This window comes from Podarcis erhardii (assembly GCF_964252035.2).
Source record: "Podarcis erhardii genome assembly, chromosome: 11".
NCBI lineage: Eukaryota > Metazoa > Chordata > Lepidosauria > Squamata > Lacertidae > Podarcis > Podarcis erhardii.
Genome location: NC_138501.1, coordinates 5,846,932 through 5,870,034, shown reverse-complemented (window position 1 = coordinate 5,870,034; position 23,103 = coordinate 5,846,932). Strand labels below are relative to the sequence as shown.

The 23,103-nt window shown below is 42.0% G+C and overlaps 1 protein-coding gene across 2 annotated transcripts in view; it reads left to right on the top strand.

Annotated features, from left to right (window-relative positions):
- LOC309352479 (transducin-like enhancer protein 1) overlaps positions 1–23,103 on the top strand; it is a 75,908-nt gene that overhangs the window by 36,381 nt on the left and 16,424 nt on the right. For both annotated transcript variants that reach the window (XM_081880977.1, XM_081880976.1), the window contains exons 9-14: positions 13,001–13,117; positions 15,767–15,820; positions 16,773–16,925; positions 17,916–18,060; positions 19,089–19,279; positions 21,959–22,035. In XM_081880977.1, coding sequence (XP_081737103.1) covers positions 13,001–13,117; positions 15,767–15,820; positions 16,773–16,925; positions 17,916–18,060; positions 19,089–19,279; positions 21,959–22,035 — 737 coding nt within the window. The remainder of the gene's footprint in view (positions 1–13,000; positions 13,118–15,766; positions 15,821–16,772; positions 16,926–17,915; positions 18,061–19,088; positions 19,280–21,958; positions 22,036–23,103) is intronic.

Below are 23,103 nucleotides of genomic sequence, written 5' to 3'. Positions count from 1 at the left end.
TCACACATTCGAAACTGTTTTGTAAGATGTGAAAGGAATGTCTTTCTCATCCCCTCTCATATTTTTCCAGTTTATTCCACACTAGAGTGCAGGAACTTCAAAAGTGCATTAGAGTATTAGAAGTACAAATTCTGTTGGGATTGCTTATGACTTTCCTCCAGATACTTGGAAGTCTTGAGAAGTCATTTGGGATATCTGCCAAAGTTGTGAGGTCATCTTTAGTTCGTTACATTCCCCAAGAAATATAACTGGGTTGCTTTAACCTTCCCATGTGTTTCATTGAGCCATCTAAAGATTTCTGCAATTTGCTTCAAAGCCTTGGGCAAAGGTGGAAGAGCAAATATGTTGCCCACAATAGTAGGGCTAGATCAAGAGTGCAAGAGACTGTGTGCAAGAGGCGAGGGAGCATTGTCACATGGTCAGAACGCATCCCAGAAGCACGTCTATCCCTGTGAAGTTGTAGAGGGTACTGTGTTTCATTTGCAGTTGAAATAAACTGCTGCTCGTTTTTGGTTAAAAAAATAATAATTATCCTTTGCAGTATAGTGGATGCTTGGGTTGCAAACGTGATCCATGCGGGACGCATGTTTGCAACCCGCAGTGGCACACCTGCACACACACGGGTTGCGATTCGGCGCTTCTGCGCACATGCGACCGCCGAAACCCGGAAGCAATCCGTTCCGGTACTTCCAGGTTTTGGCAGTCCGTAACACGGGTGGCGCTGTGGGTTAAACCACAGAGCTAGGACTTGCCAATCAGAAGGTCGGCGGTTTGAATCCCCGCGACGGGGTGAGCTCCCGTTGCTCAGTCCCTGCTCCTGCCCACCTAGCAGTTTGAAAGCACGTCAAAGTGCAAGTAGATAAATAGGTACCGCTCTGGCGGGAAGGTAAACGACGTTTCCGTGCGCTGCTCTGGTTCGTCAGAAGTGGCTTAGTCCTGCTGGCCACATGACCCGGAAGCTGTATGCCGGCTCCCTCGGCCAATAAAGCGAGATGAGCGCCACAACCCCAGAGTTGGTCACAACTGGACTTAACGGTCAGGGGTCCCTTTACCTTTACCTAACCCGAAAAAACACAACCTGAAGCATCTGTAACCCAAGGTATGACTGTACATTCTTATTTTACGTTGCGCTGTCCTCTAGTCTACTTGTATGTTTCAGCTGCTCAGACACAACACTGATGTAAGAACTCGTCTCCAACTTCCTCTCCTAGCTATGAGATGCTTACCTTCATTTGTGGGCAGTGCATGTCATAGAGCAGGGGTCAGCAAACTAAGGCCTGATGTCTCCACCACCCAGGCCAGCGGCATGGACTCTGTGCCCCGCCGATACAGAGGATGACACCATTGCTGCCGAAGGCGAGGCAGCGGCGGCGTGAGTGGTGGCAGGGGCGGGGTTGGGGTTCCTTTGGGAGAGGGTGGGTCTGGCTCTCCACAAGGTCTGAGGGACAGTGGACCAGACGCCTCCTGAAAAGGTTTGCTGACCCCTGTCATAGAAGTTTAGGATCTAATTTCAGTCCTTTTACTTTTTCTTCTTCCACTTACACTAGCTTCTTCAAAGCGTAATACCTCTTCACTGTATATTAAAGGGGTCACTTTTTAATCTTTCATAAGTATGTCCTATAAAACATAGCCAGGATTCTGAGTCCCACCAGCAGGCAGGGTGAATGATTGGTCCAGTTTCTCTATTCCCCCTGCCCTGCTGTTTCTTTCCCCCAAAAAGCTATTCCAAAGGACTGTTCTTTCCCAGAACAGTCTGGGAAAGAAGTCAGTGAAATATTTGCTAGCACCATTAGCAACTGCTGAACTAAGCTCTAGTGGAAGAGCTTGCAGTGTCCTATATAAGTTGGTTACTTAGAAGTTCTGTGCTTCCACAAGCGTTTGCGCAGGCAGAAGAAACTAAATCTTGGATTTAGATTCTTCTCTTCTACAGAACTCTAGCACAGGGTGTAACACAGTTCCTCCACCCACACGTGGAAGGACACTTTGAATTCAACCAAATACATTATTTCTTGCCATTTTAAAAAGTATATTGGAATGGGAATCAGATGGCTTCAGCAATAAAGAAGGGTTATGCTCACAAGTGTGAGCAAAAAAACAAATAAACTCTGCTTAATTGGAGAATGTAAAGCAAATGTACTCTGTATTCTCTAATAATACCTCAAATATTACCTTGGTGTTCATCTCTGCATGACAGACATTTTATTCCACTGTAAGTATGCTGATTTACTCTTCCTGCCATCACACTTTTGGAGCTGTTCCTGAAAAAGAGAGGAGGTGGGTTTTCCTGATTTAGTTGCAAGTATATATTATAGTGGACAGTAAGAATCATTGCAGGACGTGGACTGTCAAACTGCTGGAGTACTTTTTTCCTATCTGGCTAGGAACTAACTACATTTCTGGGTGCATTAAAGGGAATCTTAATAGACACCCCCTACAACAGGACCAGCTACTGTACATCATACCAAGACATAATTTAGCACAATGAGAATGAGCTGCAGTGAACCCTGGGCTCACACAGCCTCTCACTTCCCCTGGAGCAGCTGCAAGGAGGAGTTGGGAACTTTCACCTAAACAGCCTCGGCCCAGTATACCGGAAGGAGCATCTCCAGCTCCATCGTTCTGCCTGACACTGAGGTCCATCTCCGAGGGCCTTCTGGCGGTTCCCTCACTGCAAGATGTGAGGTTACAGGGAACAAGACAGAGGGCCTTCTGGGTAGTGGTGCCCGCCCCGTGGCATGCCCTCCCATCAGATGTCAAGGAAATAAACAACTATCTGACTTTTAGAAGACACCTGAAGGCAGCCCTGTTTAGGGAAGTTTTTCATGTTTGGTGTTTTATCATGTTTTTGATATTCTTTTGGGAGCCACCCAGAGTAGCTGGGGAAACCCAGCCAGATGGGCAGGCTATAAATATTTAGTTAGTTAGTTAGTTAGTTAGTTAGTTAGTTAGTTAGTTAGTTAGTTTTCTATTAACCACAGTTTAGCTTTGCATCCAAAACTGAAACCATGGTTGCCATTAACCACGATTTGTTTAAGCAAACCACTTTGGTGACTCATCTTTTAAAGTTGGTTTGGGCAACAGATCATTGGTTTGGGCAAACAAATCATTGGTTTGGACAACAGAAAAATAAATGATTATGTAAAATTGGTTGTGTCTAAACTCCTTGCAGCTGCATCGGAAGAAAAGATTGGAGGGAGAAGCATGTGAACCTGAGACTTTCTGCAGCTCATTTCTGTTTTGCTGACTTTGGTTTAGTGTGGCATCTGAATATGGCCTTACAAGCCATGAACTCTGCCAAAGATGAAATATGGAACCTTCTTAATTGCTTCCCCTAACAGTCTGAGATTCCATGCAAGCTTGGCTCCCAATCTGTTCAGGATAATATGCTCCAGTTGTACCAGCATCAAATGATGACTGACACCCTTCCTTTCATCATCAACTACTGCCCCTCATTAGTTCGATAGTTTGGGGGCTGGGGGTTTACAGTACCAACATTCCTGTCCTTTATTATCTGCTTCTGAAGCCCAACAGACATGCCTGCCTATAAAGGAAATAAGATTTCCCTCTTCCATGTGCTTGCCATTTCAGCTGTGGCCCTACAATTGTGGGTTGCAATTGCATGCAATGTCAGACAAACGCCAAACTTTGTATGTCTGAAACAGGCCTTAAGGTCTAACTGCCTTCAGCAACAAGGTCGCTCTGAGTTGCAGAACTCCCCAATTTTATTTCCTGATTTTGATAATTGCATATTCTGTTGGTTATATGTTGGTCTTTTGGCTTTTCATAATAGTTTTTAATACATTTTGAGATGTTTTATGCTATTTTGTGGTTTTAAATTGTTTTTTTATGTTTAAGTGGCTTGTAAACCACTTTGGCAAGAATTTTTTGCTTTAAAAGCAGTATACAAACTCATTAAATAAATGTGGACTTTAGCCTAGAGCAGGCTTCCTCAACCTCGGCCCTCCAGATGTTTTGAGACTGTAATTCCCATCATCCCTGACCACTGGTCCTGCTAGCTAGGGATCATGGGAGTTGTAGGCCAAAAACATCTGGAGGGCTGAGGTTGAGGAAGCCTAGCCTAGAGGGTTCATTTTGTGCTGGGGCCTCAGAGGTGAAAATGGGGGTTTCTACTATTGCCCTCCATCCATGTAAGAGTATACTTTCTAGTATGGCCTTCTCCAGCCCTTAGTCTACAGATGTTTGGACTTTACATTATTTCTGACCATTAGCTATGCTGTAGGGGAATGTAGTCCAGGAAATGTGGGGTGGGGTGGGGAGAAGAGAGAGGGTTGGGGAAGGCTGCTCTAAATGATATCTCATTCTCCTGGCCTTCATTCTGCCCAGACGCTGAGGTCCATTATTATTATTATTATTATTATTATTATTATTATTATTACTATTACTATTACTATTACTATTACTATTACTATTACTATTATTATTATTATAAACCTGCACCCTTCCATTGGCTGAGGCAGCACTAGACTTTTGACTCCTCTACAGAGATTTGCCATATGTCTTCTTTTTCCAGGACACGACCTCTTTTTCATGGGTAGAGTCGTCATAGTGATCCATAGTTGAAAGCAGAAGTTGGCAAATGTGTCCTCTTTTTCGCTCTTCAAAATATGGCAGCCCTAGCAGGCCTGACTATTTCCTCTTTCCACTTCAAAACAGGGTCGACTACAATAGCACCTGATCCTACATCAAGTCTACTTTATGCCAAGAATCTGCTGGTGCTGCCACAAGCTGTCTTTGAACATGCACTAAAAAATGAGTGGCAGGAGCCAATTATGTCTCTTAATGTAAACAGAATCTCTCTTAAGCTTCAACCCCTTCTCTAATGAGAGAGAAGACTTGTTTTCTTCTCCCAGGGAAGATACTGTGGTTGTGCCTTTGTCTAATGCTGCAGCCTGCCTTACTGCTGCAGATAATAAATACCACATTGACTGCAAGTTAGAAAACACATTGAAGAGAGATGTTGATGCCTCAGCTACAGCCCTTAAGGCTTCAGGCGTAAGCTCCTACTCTGCCAGGACTGGATGAGCTTAGAGATCAAATTCAGGGGGATAAAAAGATTAACCCTATTCGTAATCTCTCTTATGGCTGCCTATATGGCAGACTCTCAGCCTGTGTCATGTCAAGCGATGTACTAGCCAAGGCTGCTTTGGCTCAGATGTTGGAACATTAGATCCCCTCATCCAGTGCCCACCTGTTTAGGGCCTCCTTGATAAGCTTCTAATGGAACTAGCAGAAAAGAGCCTCTCTTCTCAGGAACTCCTAAACCCTCCTTTAGCTCAATCCCAGGGGCAGCGCATCCTTTTTTAAAACCAAAATATCTTACCATGACTATGTCCAAAGGCAGACACAATTGGGCAATAAACAACCCTACTTTAGCAACTACTCTTAATTGCCAGCCCAGCACCAAAAAGAGACCAACTTGTCTTCTGCCCTCTCCAGGATCCGTTGTAAAGAAGGCTGTCAAACCTCTTTCTGGAATGAAACCTAAAGATGGTTGTATGTTAGGCACTATCTCTAATACCAAAACTGTGCCACTGAGCTACGGCCTTACTGCAAATGCCCCCTTTCTAAGAAAGGTGATTGCAAGTATTCTTAGATCAGTACACTGGTGGTGTCCATCTGAACTGGGAGGGGTTGTGCAAGCCCTGGACCACTGTTTGGACTTGGTGGTGGGCTGGATGAGGGCCAACAAACTGACTGAAACCTCAAATCCAGATAACTGGTGAGTTGCCTGCTTTGGGTGGGGTCACATTCCCCCTGGGAGTGTAGTCTGGAAGTGATCCTGGATGCCTCTTGGTCACCAGAGGCCTAGTATTCAGTTCTCTGTGCGTGCAACACATTAGCACTCCCCTCCCCAGCACAATTGCTGTGCTTAAAACTGTTAAGGCAAAGAACTTGCAAGTAAGCTGAAGAATGACTTGCTGAAGCAACAGTGTCCACCTTTATTAACACCCATTCATCTGTCATTCATAAATAATCAAATACTAGCAGCTTTTGAAAGTGTAACTCTTACAGAAGCATTCATGGGGCAAGTCTGAGCTCCTCTTTGAGAAAAGAGAGGAGCTAGAATTTCATGATGAGTAAATATTGGTTATTCTGGGTGCAAACATTTTGCCATCCCGGCATTCATCCGCATACATTTTCCTCTACTTAATATTTAGCATAATTATAGTCAAGCGTGGGTGTGCACACATGCACATTCTTATAAATTTATTTACAGTTTGACTCCCTTCCATACTTCAGAGGCCTTCATTTGGCTCCCCAGGCCAAAAAAGGGTCTCAAGTGGAGAAGGGAGTATAGCTAAGCAAATCCATCTGAACAAATTACAGTGTTGTGGGATCTGCATTCCCTTGTGTAGATTTCCCTTTTAGTTTTCCCCACTGTTTTAACTATTTAAATTTAATGACAGAAGAGCCACAGGGGCCTTAGCATCCTTGAGTGCCAGTATGATATAGCAATTACTAGAGTGCTGGGTTTGGGTGTGGAAATCCCATATTCAAACCCGTGAAGCTCATGTGGGAAGTTTGGGGCAAGTTCTTTTTACCCTAAAACACCTCACAGTTAAAATGAGGTCAAATGCCACCCCTGAGCTCCTTGAAAGAATAAGAGTTTTGATGTAATTAAACTATTCATCTTGTTTGCAATAGGACTAACTTAATGTGCAAGGCCCCTTGAAACTAATGGTAATTCCCATTCAACAGAGTAGGCCCAAACAAAGGAGAAGCTACACTTTGAATTTATAGTAGAAAGGAATCTTTGAGTAACAGCACCAAAAAATTGGAGTGGTGGTGGAATTACTCAAAAAATTGATTTAATCACTTAGGCCAATCTGGATAAATAATGTAGACTTCATGTTCTTAATCCCTGATAAATTGGGTTCTGACCATGAAAGCTGGGATTATCCTCAATTAAAATGTCTAGTCTACTGAAATTAAGATGAAACAAACTGGTTTCATGTTTCTCTTAGCAAGGTGGTAACAATTATTTGACAGAAATGCAATCAATTTAGATTGCATAACTCAATGAAACGATCATACTGCTTTGTCTACCCCAGAATTTTTAAACTTTGGACACTTCTGCAAAAATTGGCAGCATTTGTGAGCAAAGGGGTGAAGCTCTCAAACTGGGGATTTTCCACTATAGGGGAAAATAAGTGTTTCTGAAGCAGTCACCTACTGGAGTTGAAACCCTCCCCATTTTGTTTTGTTTCATTGTGTTTTTACTACAAAATAGTTATAACTATAACAGGTGTCCAAAGTTTTAAAAATTCCGCATCCATAAAGTGGTCAAAATAAATAATATTAAACCTCAACCAAGCCACATTAATAATTACTGCTGTAGTTTAGCTGCTGATTTAACAAAAAACACTCAAATGTGGTCAAGACTCCATAACCTGTCAACAAAAATATGGGTTGTATGTATGCAAAGTTATTTCCTGTGAAAGAACAGCGCTATTAAGGAAAGTAACCCACTATATAGGGAAATACATTTGACTGCCACTTGTATTGCTAACTGCTGTGCTGTGAGGGAGCCCTGACCCTCTGGCTAAGGCAAAATGCAATCTAGGACTGAAGGCATCTTGATGATGGTGGGTGGGGATAAAACCTACCCACAATTGACCTCCTTTGGCGATGCACATTTCACTTCTATATTGCCAGAAGTTTGAACTGTTAGCTCATTTCTACCTGACCACTGCTTCAGTAGTTATACCACAGTGGATGGAGGATAACTTTGGACAAACGTATTGGTGAGTCTGCAAGTACTTCTGGCAGGAAATGCATAAAGTTCCTAAGTGAAACAGTCCCCCCATCCCATTTTTTCTGTTATTTATTCTCATTACTCACTTCAGTGTGTTGCAAACCACTAGCAACTTGAGTGGAACTGAAGATCTTTGCCACTCTGCCTCCAAGATAAGATTCATCCTACAATAAAAAAGATAGCAAAATTAGCAAACACATTTCCTTTCTTCTGAATGAACACCATCACTGAGCCTGTCAGAAGTGATATTTGGGTATGTGTCCCCCCCCTTTTCCCCCTCCCCACCCCCATTGCTAGCTCTGTTGCTCCGCTCTATATTTTGCTCAGGGTGTGTGAGTTGATTTCTTGTCTGTTTTTCAGAAACATTTCTGTATTCATTTGCTTTGGTAAACTCCAGAGAATGATCTCACATCCTAGTGAGTCACGATCCATTGTGTATCCATAACACTGGCAAGATTACGTGAAAGCACACAACCTAATCTCAAAAGATAGAATTGGGTGATACTGCTGCAAAAGGTCTGGATTTTGACATCTTGGTACCTCAGGTTTCCATACAAAAGCAGCTTCTCTCATAGACTCTTACAAAAATTGTTCTATTTTATTCACCATCTCTCTTCCCATTTGCTGCCTGTGACCAAAACCTTTATTTTAAAAAGAATTACTATCTTCATAACATTATCAGTCTTTAAAATTTAAAGTCTCTTTTTTTGGGGGGGGGGACTTGCTTCCCCTCCAGGTATAGGGCAGTATATAAATTCAAATAACCAACCAACAAACAAGCAAACTTGAGGTGGAGTTTCAAGAACAGCATGGCAGCTGCTCAGAACACCCACATGTCTACTGCCTGCTCATAGCCAGCTGATTGTCTGCAGCTGCCACCATGTGTAGGATTGAGAACCTTGAAAATTGCCTCTGGAGGGGGCTACACAAGATCAACAGGCATACAGGCATGCAAATCCAGTAGTCATCTAGATGTTGCTGCCAATCTTACTCAAAGCCTTCCTATCCTGCTTTTCCTATTGCTCACCCAAGGCAGTTTACAAATAGTAAAACTACTTGAGAATGAGTGAATTGCTCGCTACTGTCTGCACTGATGGCGGCAAATCTCAATGGTTCTCTCTGAGTCTTATCTATCTGGAGATGCTGGGGAATTCAACTGGGACCTTCTGCATGCAAAGCATCTGTTCTGCCACTGAGCTATGGCCCTTCCTCACTAAACATTAGAAATCTCAATACACACTCCCAACATAAAGTGTAAAATGCAGATTAAAAGGGAAGCAGTGACAATAAGTACGCATCAAATACTCAGGGAAAATAAAACATTTGGCATCAGTCAGTGAAACAGGTGGCAAGCAAATAGTTCTAGGCAGAATATTCCATACGTGGAGCAGCACCGCAAAAAAAGCTTTATTCTTGGTCACACCTGTCAGTACATTTCTATAACACTTGATTTGAAGAGAAACTTCCGGTCTCTACCCCCCGCTTTTTCAATCACAGTATTGTACTACTTATGGAATTATAGAAGCATTGCTATGATAACATTACAACAGATAGTGCTGGTGCAAATGCTGATTATGAGAATGGTCTTGTAACCAATGCCAAATTGATTTCAAACCATACTTAGTATTATAAATTGCAGTGCATGATATTAAAAATTAACGTGCTTTCAAAATTTCATAAGGTAAGCACTGTAGATCAATAGAAAGTGCCAGCCATTTTGAGAGCTTTTGTTTTCTGTGAAGCAGTGAAAAAATCAGAGCTGTATCAGTGGACAAGTCATTGGGGTCCTGTTGTAATGTAAATAGGAATCTGCCTTAGACTGAATCATACCAGTGATCCATCTAGCTCAGTATGGTTAGCACTGTCATTGGAGCTTCAATCTAATCTTGAGCCTGAGGCCCTGCCAATATAAAACTTCCCAATTGAAGTACAACCTTTTTCTCTGGAAAGTTCTGAAATTCTGAAAATTTCAGAATTTTTGTCTGATCAAATTCCATATTTCCCAAGGCAAAATTCTGGCATGAATGTTGTAATTCCTGCATTGCAAGGGGTTGTCCTCTTTGTCCCCTTTCAGCTCTATTGTCCTGTGATAATGGTGAGCTGCTTCATTCTTTTATAATGCAAGATGTTTTGCTAGATTAGGAGGTCTGTCAAGGGTTTTCCATCCACCAGATGCTTGCAAATGTCTCCAATGGCGCAGGCCTCCCAAGAGGATTTTGGGCCCCTCATGTGCCCCCAGGACCCTTCCCAGTGTAGACTCTTTCAACACTCCACATGCCTCTGAGGTCATCACAAATGACTCCCAATGACAGCGGGATCTTGGCTTTCTAGGCTCAACATGAATTTAGTGTCATCTCTTGGGCTTAGGGTGGTAGTTTACACATTGCCCCCAAAGAAGGGACCACTTATTTCCAGTTTTAGCCAGGGCAAAGGTGGACAAATGCACCTCAACATACTTGGCATTGGTTTCAAGTCTTTGTGATAAGAATGCCCATTTCAACCACATGCTTCATGGAAGACTTGGGAAAAGATCTGAGGTTTAAAGAAACCAGTGGTGGCAGCACAAAAAACATTTTGGAGAAGATGTTCAAAGCATAAGCACCTGCAAATAAGAATTGATATTTTAACAGAGAAGGAAATTTTAGGGGGGGCTGGAACTAAGTTGTAATGGTGAAGGCTGGGTGGAATATATTGAGATGCTGTCTTGGGACAGTGAATATTCATGAAATATGGATCTCTACACACTTGGTGGGTCTTATATCCCCCCCCCTCTCTTATACACAAACATACCTGTCTGCTAGCAACGTTCTGTAAAGTATGTGTGTGGATGTTTGTGTTTTGGTATTAAAAGATCTTTCAAAATGGGAACTTAATATTTGCTCCCAGTTTCTCCATTGAGCCTTCCTAGTTTCCTTGAGTCACCCAGGGGGTAGAAAACAAAAACCCAACCTTGTATATTTCAAGCTAATGAGTTCAGTGATCCTACAAACCTGCCTTTTCAGCCACAGAACACTGCGGTAAAGACATGACTGTGAGCTGCTTTTTACTTGATTTCATTAGACCCTCCCATATGCTTTGTGTAAGATCCTTAGTGTGTGTTGAGCTTGAATAGTCAGAAATAAAAGGGGTTGAAGCTTGCTTTTAAAGTGTGATTCTTGGAGTGCTGAAGAAAGTTCAGATTGTTTTAGGTGCCCTTGTTTGTCTTGTTTTCTTTTCTCCTTGCTGTTAAGAATTGGTGTATGAGGACTACAAAGCTCCTAGGGTGGTTGTCTTGGGGGGGGGGTTGGTGGGGGGGAGAGAAGCGCTTAGTAATATTACCTTTTTTTGCTTTCAGGTGTAATTATTAATATGTGAATAACAGTTTTCTTTGAAGTAGTGGTGCGGGTAGATTTTTTTTTTTTTTGTATACCTTTTGTTAAAGTATGTTAGCATTATGCTTCCTTGTAAAGATGACTTTCAGAAATGAGGCTTGTCAGGTCTTTGTGAAAAGAGCCCTCTTCTCTCCCCCCTCCACCAACCATTCATTCAGCATTGTTCATGGCATTAACACACCATTGAACAAATTGCCCTTCTTGCATATGCTAATCCTGAACTTAAAAGAACCCATTGTGACATGTTTAATGCTTTTGCTGGAGGGAAGATGAGAATTGGAGGCATGTCAAATTATCATGTGACCCAGAAATATCTCAAATGCCTCTCTTCCCCTTTGGGTCAACAGTTTGTACTTAGCATTATCTAAAAGAAAGTAGCCTGTAGATTGTGGAAACAATTAGTTCTTGCTCTTGCATTTTGGCCTTCCTTTCACATTCTGAGTTTTATGTTGGAAGTGGGTTTTTTTTTGTTTTTTTGTTATTGTTATTTTAAAGAAGTGCTAAGCAGTAAATTGGCTGAGACCAACCATTTGTGTGTTTTATCAGTTAGGCAGTAAGGTCATTTCGCTTCGTACTGCTTTGTGTTTCTTCAGTTTATGATTCTTATGGGTGATATCCAACATTAGTCATACTCCGAGCAGACTCACTGAAATAATTGGACTCAAGTCCATTAATTTCTCTGTGTCTGCTCTGAGTAGGATGACACACAAGCAGATTAAAGCTTACATTTGCTTATTTACTTACAATAATTTAAGCTGCAAATACAAAACATTCCTGATTGGTGTACAGCATATTTAAAACAAAGCGATATAGGAGTAAAGTATAAAACAGGAAAGATTCGTGAATCTGAAGGACGTATTATATTCTTCTTGTATGGCTTGATAGCTGAAAGGTGGGAACCTGTTGTGAACTGCCCTGTGGTCTTCAGATAAAGGGTGGTACACAAATTTAATAATAACCACGCCTCCTGTGGACCTCCAGATCCTGGTGGACTACATCTTGTAGCATCCTTGACTATTGGCCATACTAGCTAACAGTTGGGAGCTGAAGGTCCTCTGGAGGTTCACATGTTCCCCACCTCTGTTATACCAGTTTCTTACGTAAATCTTTTTGTTGAGTACAGAGAGATGCAGGCATATCAAATTTCTATTTATCTAGAACAACATGGCAGCCACAGGTATCTACAAATTCCTCTTCCACCTGCCCTGGCCAAAATAGGCTTGAAAGAAGCATTCTGTTGTAGACAACAAAATATATTTTGATGTCGTGTGCCTGATGCCTGTGGTTTTCTTCAGTTTCCAAATGTGCACCAAAAAGGTTGGTGACCCTCAAACTGGAGCCACTCTTAACTGTTCAGCTGAGATCTAAATAGAGCTGGCATTCCTGCTGTCTGCTCCTTTCCACAGGCTTTCACTTAAAGGAGGAGTAGTATATTAACTATTAGCAATGCAAATTTTAAGGCAGACTGTAAATTAAGAAGAGATTAAGACAAACTCCTTTTCAGAAGCACAAATGCTTTATGCTTGGCTGAAATATTTTTCATGAGTAAATAGCCCCTGAATTTCTCCCCATAAAAAGCATTCGAATAAGACTATATATAATAACAAGCTCTTTGATTCAGGTGACTTGCACAAACCTATTTCCTAAAACAGCTGCTTTGTGGGTATCTGAATCTGCTTTTAAGGTTTTTATGTTTGTAAAGTACTATCTGGAAATGCAATTAATGTACTTGAATAGTAAAATGCTATCTGGAAATGAATGCAAGGGTATCATGTGCCTATTTCAAGCTTAGGAAATGTGTGCAAGGAGATCTTTAAGGTAAATGTCTACGACCTTGTGTTTGTCTTTACAGAGTAACTCACTCTTGGTTCCGGATAGCCTGCGGAGCACAGATAAACGAAGGAATGGACCTGACTATTCCAATGACATGAAAAAAAGAAAGGTGGATGATAAGGACTCGAGCCACTATGTAAGTAAATCTGTCAACGATGATTAACTTAGGTTCAGATTCTGTGCATGTATGGAGGAACTCATAGCTGGGCTTCATATGGTCATGTATGTGAAGGAGTGAACACTGGCAGCCTAACCTTTGCTTCACATAAAGGGATGTCAAGACTTTGATCTTATTAGTTATGAATTGTGGTTCTTTCCCTTCCTTTCCTCACCACCTTCTGGGTCTCTCAGCACCTTTTCTCTGAATTCTGTCAGGTTGCCAGGATACCTGCAGCTCTCATCATTCCAAGAGTGCTGTCATTAAGGCTGCCATTATGTCTGAACTGGGCTTTTTCTTGTTAATGAATGACCTTGCTTCTGTGATCCTTGATAACCATACTAACAATAGGATATCTTTAGCCCAGATAATGCCTGAAGTGTAGTTCTGCTGCCAAACCTAAGCCTGTCTGGCAGTGTGTGTTCTATGGATGGGAGACCATTTGAGACATTCCCAGAGTAGAAACAGAGTAGAATGCTTTAACCTACAGGTGAAGAGCAAAAGCAAGAGACTCATGGGAGAGTGGGGATCAGGTGCCACCTTGTATATCAGATTATCTAGCACAGGCACATCTAACAGGTAGATTGTGATCTACCGGTAGATCACTGACCTGAACCGCCCCAAAGGGGGTAGATCACTGCCAGTTTTTAATTCTGTGAGTAGATCGCAATCTCTTGGGAGTTGGCCCCCCCTGATCTAGCACATTTGTCAGGTATGTTTTTATTTTTGTACAGAAATTGATGTTCTCTTTTTATCTGGTTATGATTCATCCATCCATCCATCCATTCATTTCTTACCTGTCATTCACCATAAGGTCCGAGGAAAGATTGCTATCATGTACTCATCCAACTAAAAACAAATAAAACAGTTTATACAGTTATGAAAAGAAGTGAAATCATTCCACATAAAAGCATCCCAGAACAATAATGATTATTAATAGTAATTCAGTTTATAATCTTCCCAAAGAAGCCAATGACAACAAACATTGATATCATAAAATATTATAACAACAGATTAATACATTCTTTGAAAATCTTTTAAAAAACACATTTATCAGCCAATGATTTCAAGGTTGCCAGGAATAGTAACATATGGTCATCAAGTGCTTGGGTAAACAGGAATATTTTTAAATTTCTCTTGGAAGTCAGTAATGAGGGAGATACTGTATGGTATCAAGAAATGTGGTCCAGTGGCCCAGTGGAAAAGTTAACATACAAGATGAAAGCATTTGGAAAAGGAAATGAAAGAGACAACTTTGGTGATATATGGTACCTTTTTAAAAAAATTGCATGCAATAAAGAAAACAATTTTATATCTTTTCAAATGCATATTAACTTATGGTTAACATTCACAGATCTTGGCTAACTGTATTGCTTTCTATATATTTCTTTGTATTACCTTATTATAATGACCATGTCCACACATCAGCGATATTGATTTATTGTACTTTCTTTAAAAATGATGCAATACGTTTAAGCCTACTGTTTGTATCTTTACCAAAATCAAATAAATACATTTTTAAAAAAAGGTGGAAGACAGATAATCTTCATCAGGTGGGACTTTTCACAAATGGGGAACCACCAATGTGAAGGCTCTGTCATGGGTAGAGATGGGATGGCCTGGAAAAAAACCAGAAAAATTGGGGGAGGGAACCAGGAACGCCCCCCTTTTCCCCCCAAAGCCATTTTTTTCTGGAAAAATTGAAAAAAAGCAGTTTGATATAGTTTGAATATTCCACACATTTTTTTTCTTTCAAATTTTCCGGGGGAAAAGGCTTTGGGGAAAAATGGAAAAAACCTGGTGCCCGCCCCCCCTTTTTCTGTTTTTTTCCCCCAGGCCTTCCCATCTCTACCCATGACAGAGCCTTCTCTTGGTGGTTCCTCATTTGTGAAAAGCCCCACCTGCTGAAGTCATGGGTCAGTGCCAACCAGGCAGCCCCCAGTAGCAGCACCATCAATGACAGAAATTAGCAGAACAATAGAAGCTGGCTAAAGAGGGGCATCCTCAGCAAACAGCAGAAACTACAATGAAGATGCTAGATGCACTTCAAAAAAAAGAGTCAGTGTGGTGTAGTGGTTAAGAGCGGTAGTCTTGCAATCTGGGGAACAGGGTTCGATTCCCCGCTCTTCCACATGGAGCTGCTGGGTGACCTTGGGCCAGTCACACTTCTCTGAAGTCTCTCAGCCCCACTCACCTCACAGAGTGTTTGTTGTCGGGGAGGAAGGGAAAGGAGAATGTTAGCCGCTTTGAGACTCCTTCGGGTAGTGATAAAGCAGGATATCAAATCCAAACTCTTCTTTCTCTCTATATCTATATCCAGTGCTTTTTTCCCCAGGGGACGCAGGGGGACGCATACCCCTAAACATTTTGTGAATCTAAGTTTGGCCTCATTGAGGGACAGTATTTCAATATGAGTAGGAAAATGAGAGTACCCCTAAACATTTTGTGTGTGGGGAAAAACCACTCTCTATATCTGTCTATATCTCTATATCTCTATTTGTATTGTTTAAGCCTTGGACTTGCAATGTATTTGATCTGTATTTATGTTTGGTCTTTACAGCTAAAGTGAATAGACATACTGTAGTAAAGTGTACTGACCAAAAACAAATACTTTGTTTTCAAATTTAGGACAGTGATGGGGACAAAAGCGACGACAACTTAGTCGTGGATGTGTCCAATGAGGTAAGTTGCTTTGCACTGGAATGTATATAACTGGAAGTGGGGTTTTTTCCCCAAGGCACTGCACCATGTTTCTGAAATTTGTGGATTGCTTTTGCTTATCTCTGGTTGAATATCTGAGTTACAGTAGTCCTCCCTGTGGTCACTGGTCTCTTGGATAGGCTCAGGGGAGTGAGGCACAATAGTAGTGATTTCCCATGCAGAGGCCAGAATACTTTCACCACAAGTCATGGATGGTTTGGAGTTCTTAATCTGAAGGCCTTCTGGTGGTTCCTTCACTGCGAGAAGTGAATCATAGAATCATAGAATCATAGAGTTGGAAGAGACCACAAGGGCCATCGAGTCCAACCCCCTGCCAAGCAGGAAACACCACCAGAGCACTCCTGACATATGGTTGTCAAGCCTCTGCTTAAAGACCTCCAAAGAAGGAGACTCCACCACACTCCTTGGCAGCAAATTCCACTGTCGAACAGCTCTTACTGTCAGGAAGTTCTTCCTAATGTTTAGGTGGAATCTTTTTTCTTGTAGTTTGGAACCATTGCTCCGTGTCTGCTTCTCTGGAGCAGCAGAAAACAACCTTTCTCCCTCCTCCATGTGACATCCTTTTATATATTTGAACATGGCTATCATATCACCCCTTAACCTCCTCTTCTCCAGGCTAAACATGCCCAGCTCCCTTAGCCGTTCCTCATAAGGCATCGTTTCCAGGCCTTTGACCATTTTGGTTGCCCTCCTCTGGACACGTTCCAGTTTGTCAGTGTCCTTCTTGAAGCTACAGGGTATTAGACAGAGGGCCTTCTTGGTAGGGGTGTCCTCTTTGTAGAACACCCTCCCATCAGATGTCAAGGAGCTAAATAACTATACAGCTTTTAGAAGCCATCTGAAGGCAGCCCTGGATCAGGAACTTTTTAATTCAGTGCTTGTTTTGCCTTTGCCTTGCCTGCAAACCACCCAGGACCCTTCATCTCCACGGGCAAGTCCTGCTCATTCACCACGTGAGAACGGCATAGACAAGAACCGCCTCTTGAAGAAAGATGCCTCTAGCAGCCCAGCATCCACTGCCTCATCTGGAAGTTCTACTTCCATGAAATCCAAAGAAATTGGTTTGGTGAGTGTTACCCCTCTGGCCTGACCACTGTTGTATATTTGGATGCCTAATAATTATCTATTTCAACTTCTTGTGTAAATGGTACATGTCAGGGGGTGGTGTTAGATTGGGGGAGTGATCCACCACCTAAGAAACCATAAGGTGGTTGTGCAACTAATAAATGAAATGCCTTCTAATCAAACACTTGTTTAAGTCCAGCTCTCTCAAGATCAGTGAGAATTTTGCCCTTTCAGTTCACTGAGATATGGATTGCAATTCTGTCAAATTAATTTGTCGAAAGTCAAAACAGTTAAGTTTTCTAGGCTGCAGCTCTCAACAGATTGTCAAACACACATTTGTCTCTAGGACCTTTGGATTAATCTGAGAAAGTATTCAATATTTAGACACACATTTTAGGCATTAGGATCTAAGCAGTGTGATCTTCTGTCATTAGCATCATCCATTGACCCTTCTGTACATGGGTGATGTTGTAAACTAATTTAATACCTTTCAATTATTTGAACTGATCAGTTAACCAAATGTATGAATATTTTGACTCCCGACCAGACAAAGCAGCATTGATTTCTTTTTAGATTCTTTTGTGACTATTCTCCTAGATTTTCTAAATGTTATGTTATGTTTTATTTATATCTCTTATGTTTTATTTATATACCACTTTTCGGGTCCAACCTCTATTTAGTTGAAAACCATTACATTTTTATTGTTATGGCAACCAGTTAGTATGCTATACAGGTAATGTGAATTTTCAAATTGGAATCTTGATTTATATCAATGATTTAAATTGGTCTTCTCTCTCTCTCTCTCTCTCTGGTGTTTAAATCCTAATTTAAAAGCTCTCGTTTTCACATACAGCACAAATGCTGCTAATGTTCCTTGGAATTTAGGAAAATAAGTCTAGAGAATTAGGCAGTTAGCACTCAACATCTCAGTTGCTGTTGTGATCAATTGTGTAACATGGCCTGGATAAAAAGCAATGTTTCTTGATACCAGCATGAAAAGGGCAGCACACCGGTTCTGAAGTCCAGCACACCAACCCCACGAAGTGATGTGCCAACCCCAGGAACCAGTGCCACTCCAGGCCTTCGTCCAGGCCTTGGCAAACCTCCACCAATGGACCCTCTGGTCAACCAAGCAGGTAACACAAACCTCTTTTGATGTTGTTTCCTTCATGAATACTTATGATCATTATCAAAAAGAATGATGTGTTAATAGCTCCCCTAGCTTGTGTCTGTCTCTCTCTGTTTCTGATGTGTTTGCATGCTGCTGCCTTCTGAAATACTAACATAGTTTGAATTTCTGATCATTATTCCAAGTGCTAGTTCCTTTCTGAAACTATTATCCCATATTTGAGACTGAGACAGCTAATGTTTGTTGAAGTGCGCATAATGACAAACACAGAACGGCACCATGCGCTTCTGCGTGCTAACTGCAGTCGGTTGCAGCACCAAATGTTATAAATTATGCCCAGTCTCGAAAGAAATATGCCCAGCGACCTCTGGAAGTGTTTCTCATGGGGTGTGGGGAGTGTGAGAGAGAGTGCTGCAGGCAGTCAGGATGTGATGAATATTATCTACATTTTCATGTGCTTCTTTACATCTGCTTCTTTAATGGGCAAATGTTAAAAGCTATCACATTCAGTATTGTTGAAGTGGGTTTATCACAATCATATGCACAGTTCTATAATAATTTTTTTTTGAGAACTAGTAATTGATCAAAGTTAAAATTATAGAGCACTTAAAGGAATTCAACTATGGAACACTCTAAAGCATATTATTTGCTTCAGAGAAGAAGGAGGCTGTACCCTCCACTCACTTCTACCTGTCAGTCCCCTTTTACTATAGCAGCCATCTCCTCCGCCCCCCGATCATTGCTGGGGACACGGCTTAGGCACCACTACCCTGGCCAACCTTGGGGTGAGGGCTACAGGCCCCTCGGCTCCCATGTTTCTGGAATCCATAAATATGCAGGTTCTGGTCTGCACAGCTGCAATTTGGAGATGATGTTAAGCACAGTTTGGATTATAGCTAGCGCTGTGGACACAATAGTTTGGGTTTTGTGGAAGAAGCACCCATGTGGAATTCCAGGGTGCTTGTTGCTTTCTGTGAAGAGGGACGACAAAGGAAACTGTCCTGAGCATCAATATGTCTTCTTATTGTACTGCAGCTGCTGGCTTGAGGACACCTCTTGCTGTTCCCGGACCGTACCCTGCTCCGTTTGGAATGGTACCACATGCTGGCATGAATGGAGAGCTGACCAGCCCAGGAGCAGCCTATGCCAGCCTACACAACATGTCCCCGCAAATGAGTGCTGCTGCAGCCGCAGCCGCTGTGGTTGCCTATGGGCGATCCCCTATGGTAGGCTTGCAAACTGAACTGGGTGGGGACAGGGCTCACCGAGAGAAACCTCTATACAACATTTGGCATTGTCAAGCTCCTGGGATATAACAGCACCAGAGACTTTACTGCTCTGCTGTGTGGCTCATGGCAGGAGCAGCTGAAACTACTTTCCCCCTTATTTAAAAAAGGGAAGGGTGTATCTGTCCTATTTATGCATGCTGTCTAGTTTTTGAAAGCAGCCTTCATTGCCTTGCTACATTAAAAGGTAGCTTGAAACCATAAAATTGTTTCATTGGTTTGCTGAGCACTTGATTATTCTCTTGGGGAAGAAGATATATACACTTAGTGAGTATCTGACATTCATTTTGTTGCATACAGGATTTTATTTTTCTGTTTCTGTTTTTGTATCATTGTAATAGAGCAAAGATGGGAAACCTGTAGCTCTCCAGAAGTTGTTCAGCTCCCATTAGCTCCAGCCATCAGAGATGATGGGAGTTGTAGTCCAACAAATACATGGAAGGCAACAGCTTCTCCATCCCTGAAATAGAGGGTCCTCCTCCTTGTAGACTGTTCCGTAATGGAAGTGATATATCATAGAAGCACACACCCATCACATATTGTCTCGGCTTTTTGAGACCCTAGTATTCCAAATTCCTCAGTATGTGGATCAATTTCATCATGTAGTGAGATTTGTGTGAAATTGTGGCTACGTTCAGGTGCAGCATTAAACTGTAGCTTAGTTTTTGTGAGAGTGTGCAAATCTTCAGCTCAAGAGCTCCTTCCTGGGCTCCTCCATCACAGCCATGACATAGAGATGGAAAGATTCTGCTTCCTTAGCTGTCATCCAAACCTTAAACTGTGGTTAGTCTTGATTGTGGTTAGTTGAAACAAGTGGACTTCATAAACCAGGGAATGCCAACTCTTTTGGACTAATGGATGCATTTTGAATTTTGAGAGTGTGCTGAAGGCAGCAGTCACAAAATTGCTACCATAGAGAGGGTGTGGCATAACACGAAATGGCTCCCATGTGGAGCATGGTATAACACAAAATTAGAGAGACTGTTATTCCCCCAGCAACCTTAGGTTTACCATGGTAAGTCAGCTGTGTGTCAGCTGATTTCTCACTTACATGCACACTGATTCTGTTGCCGTCTGATAATAACAGAGAACGTCCCTCAGTTCCAGGAAAAGTATACAATGCAGCTATACCACTCTCCTTTCACAGAAATCACTTACACGGTACCTGCACATTTTGCCCCATAACCTGCTTTCTACGAGGGTTAGAGACTTATTTTTAGTAGTAGTAGTGGTAGTAAAAAGGTAAAGGTAAAGGACACCTGACAGTTAAGTCCAGTCGCGAACGACTCTGGGGTTGCGGTGCTCATCTCGCTTTACTGGCTGAGGGAGCCAACGTTTGTCCGCAGACAGTTTTTCCGGGTCATGTGGCCAGCATGACTAAGCTGCTTCTGGCGAAACCAGAGCAGTGCATGGGAACGCTGTTTACCTGGAATGCTGTTTACCTGGAACGCTGTTTACCTGGAATGCCAGAGCAGTACCTATTTATCTACTTGCACTTTGACGTGCTTTCAAACTGCTAGGTTGGCAGGAGCTGGGACTGAACAACGGGAGCTCACCCCATCGCGGGGATTTGAACCACTGACCTTCCAACTGACAAGCCGTAGGCTCAGTGGTTTAGACCACAGCGCCACCCATGTCCCAGTATAATAATAATAATAATAATAATAATAATAATAATAATAATAGAGTCTGGGACACCTCTGGAAGTCGTCATGAGCATAATGGCACCCACAGGCATTTGATTGGTGTCCTCTGTCATAAACTTTGACTAGACATTGGCTTGCTTCAACTGACTATCAACCACAACCACTGTTGGTCAAGGTTCGGATGACATAGCAAACTGCAGTTAAGTCTAGAAAAAGAGAAAGCTTCCAAACACCTCATGCCACACCAGAGGAGGAAGGGGAAGCACAAATGTTCCAAACTCACTACAGATCTCCCATTATGTCCAAATGAAGCCAATATGTGGTTTTTCAAGGCCTTCAGTAAACTGCTTTAGACGTATGTCTTGTCTATAACCTTTGAACACACACACTTTTTGTGGTGCACAATATCATTCATTATTAAATTGTTTTGTTTATAACAAAAATCCACATTCTCATCGTCACTACAAAGGAATTATAAATTCAAAAGTGTTGATATTTACTGCAGATAAAATCAATACAGTAAAGTTGATCAAGGCTTCGATGTACTTCGTTGTATGCATGATTTGTCTACAAAATGAGGCATGCACGAATATAATTTACCTATTTACCTTGGCCAATGATAAACAGGCCCACATGTCTGGTTAACGTGGGTTTTGAACAAGCCATTTCATTGTTACATTCACATGAGGTATAAAATCAATGCCTGTCTTTCTTGAGCTTCATGCTGTGAGAGCCATTGCTTATGTAGCCAAAATGGCGGCAGCCATGCAGAAGGGAGAAGTATAAGCAAGTTTGCACAAAACAAAAACAAAAACAGAAGGAGGGGCAGGAGATTTGCAGAACAGCCCAGCGAAGGCTGAGCATGCTCAGTGGCTATGGAATGCAAATGCTTTTTGTTCTGGTGCAGCCAATGGGGAAAGTGTGTTTTCTAAATGGTCAGTGAGTTCTGAGACATCTATTTGCTCATTATCAGGTTGGATTTGATCCTCCTCCTCATATGAGAGTACCCGGCATCCCTCCAAATCTGACTGGAATCCCTGGAGGAAAACCGTAAGTAATGTCTGACAGCATAACTAAGTCTAAATCAGCCAGAGCTCATTCTGTTTACCTTTTGTCAACACATGACAGTTCTACAGGGGAAGGTACGTGGAATTTTCCAGAAAGGTTACAGCCAGCTGCTGATAAGGATGTTCAAAATACAATCACCAATAGCATTTTCATACTGTTTTTATTACTAGTGCATGCCATTTCGTTGGCATGTTAGAAGCAATTGGCAAGATCTGTTTCTCTTTTCCTAGAACTTTGCCTCACCAGACTGCTGAGGAGGAATTTAGTACTTGGGTGGAATAAAGAAAACATGTCCTTGTTTTGATTTGTTTTTAATCTGAAAACCTCTCCTGTGAAGATAGGAATTCCTGTTTCTAATTTTAGTATGATCTGAAGATTTATTTAATTTTTAGGAAACATTAAAATGCGAATCTGTACTTCTCGCTTGCATGTAAACATGGCTGGGCATTCCACACCATTCGTGGCTTTTGCATGTAGATTTTGAGAGCTTCTACTTCTTTATTTTCTGGCCTGTGTGGTTATTCAGAGCAGTGGCAGCTGATGCCCACTAGACCTAGAGGAATAACCTGGTTGTTGGGGGTTTTCCCCCATCCCCATCCCTTGCAATGCTACTGTGGGCACTTTGGCATTATAGTCTTAGAAATAGTACTTCACTAAATTTTCAATTTCTTGTGTGGGTTCATGCCAAAGAAGCTATGCATTTCTTAGAAGTAAACCACACTGGATTCCATGACTTCGCTCCCTGCTAGGTATTCGTAGGATTGCAGCCTGAATTGGTTTATCTTAAAAGTGCCACACAGGTTTGTTAACAGGGGAACAGATCTATGGGGAACTATTGTGCATTCCTCACCACCCCAAATGTGGAAGGGAGAGATATAAAGTGGACTGAGACCTGGGATCCAAGGGTTAAAATCAGCTGTGAAACTCCCTGTGTGACGTTGCACCATTCATTGTCTCTCAGCCTAAACTGCTTCACAGGGGCTACTGTGAGGAAAGCATGAGGCGAAAAATGACCCATGTATGCTACTTTCAGCTCCTTGGAGGAAAGGT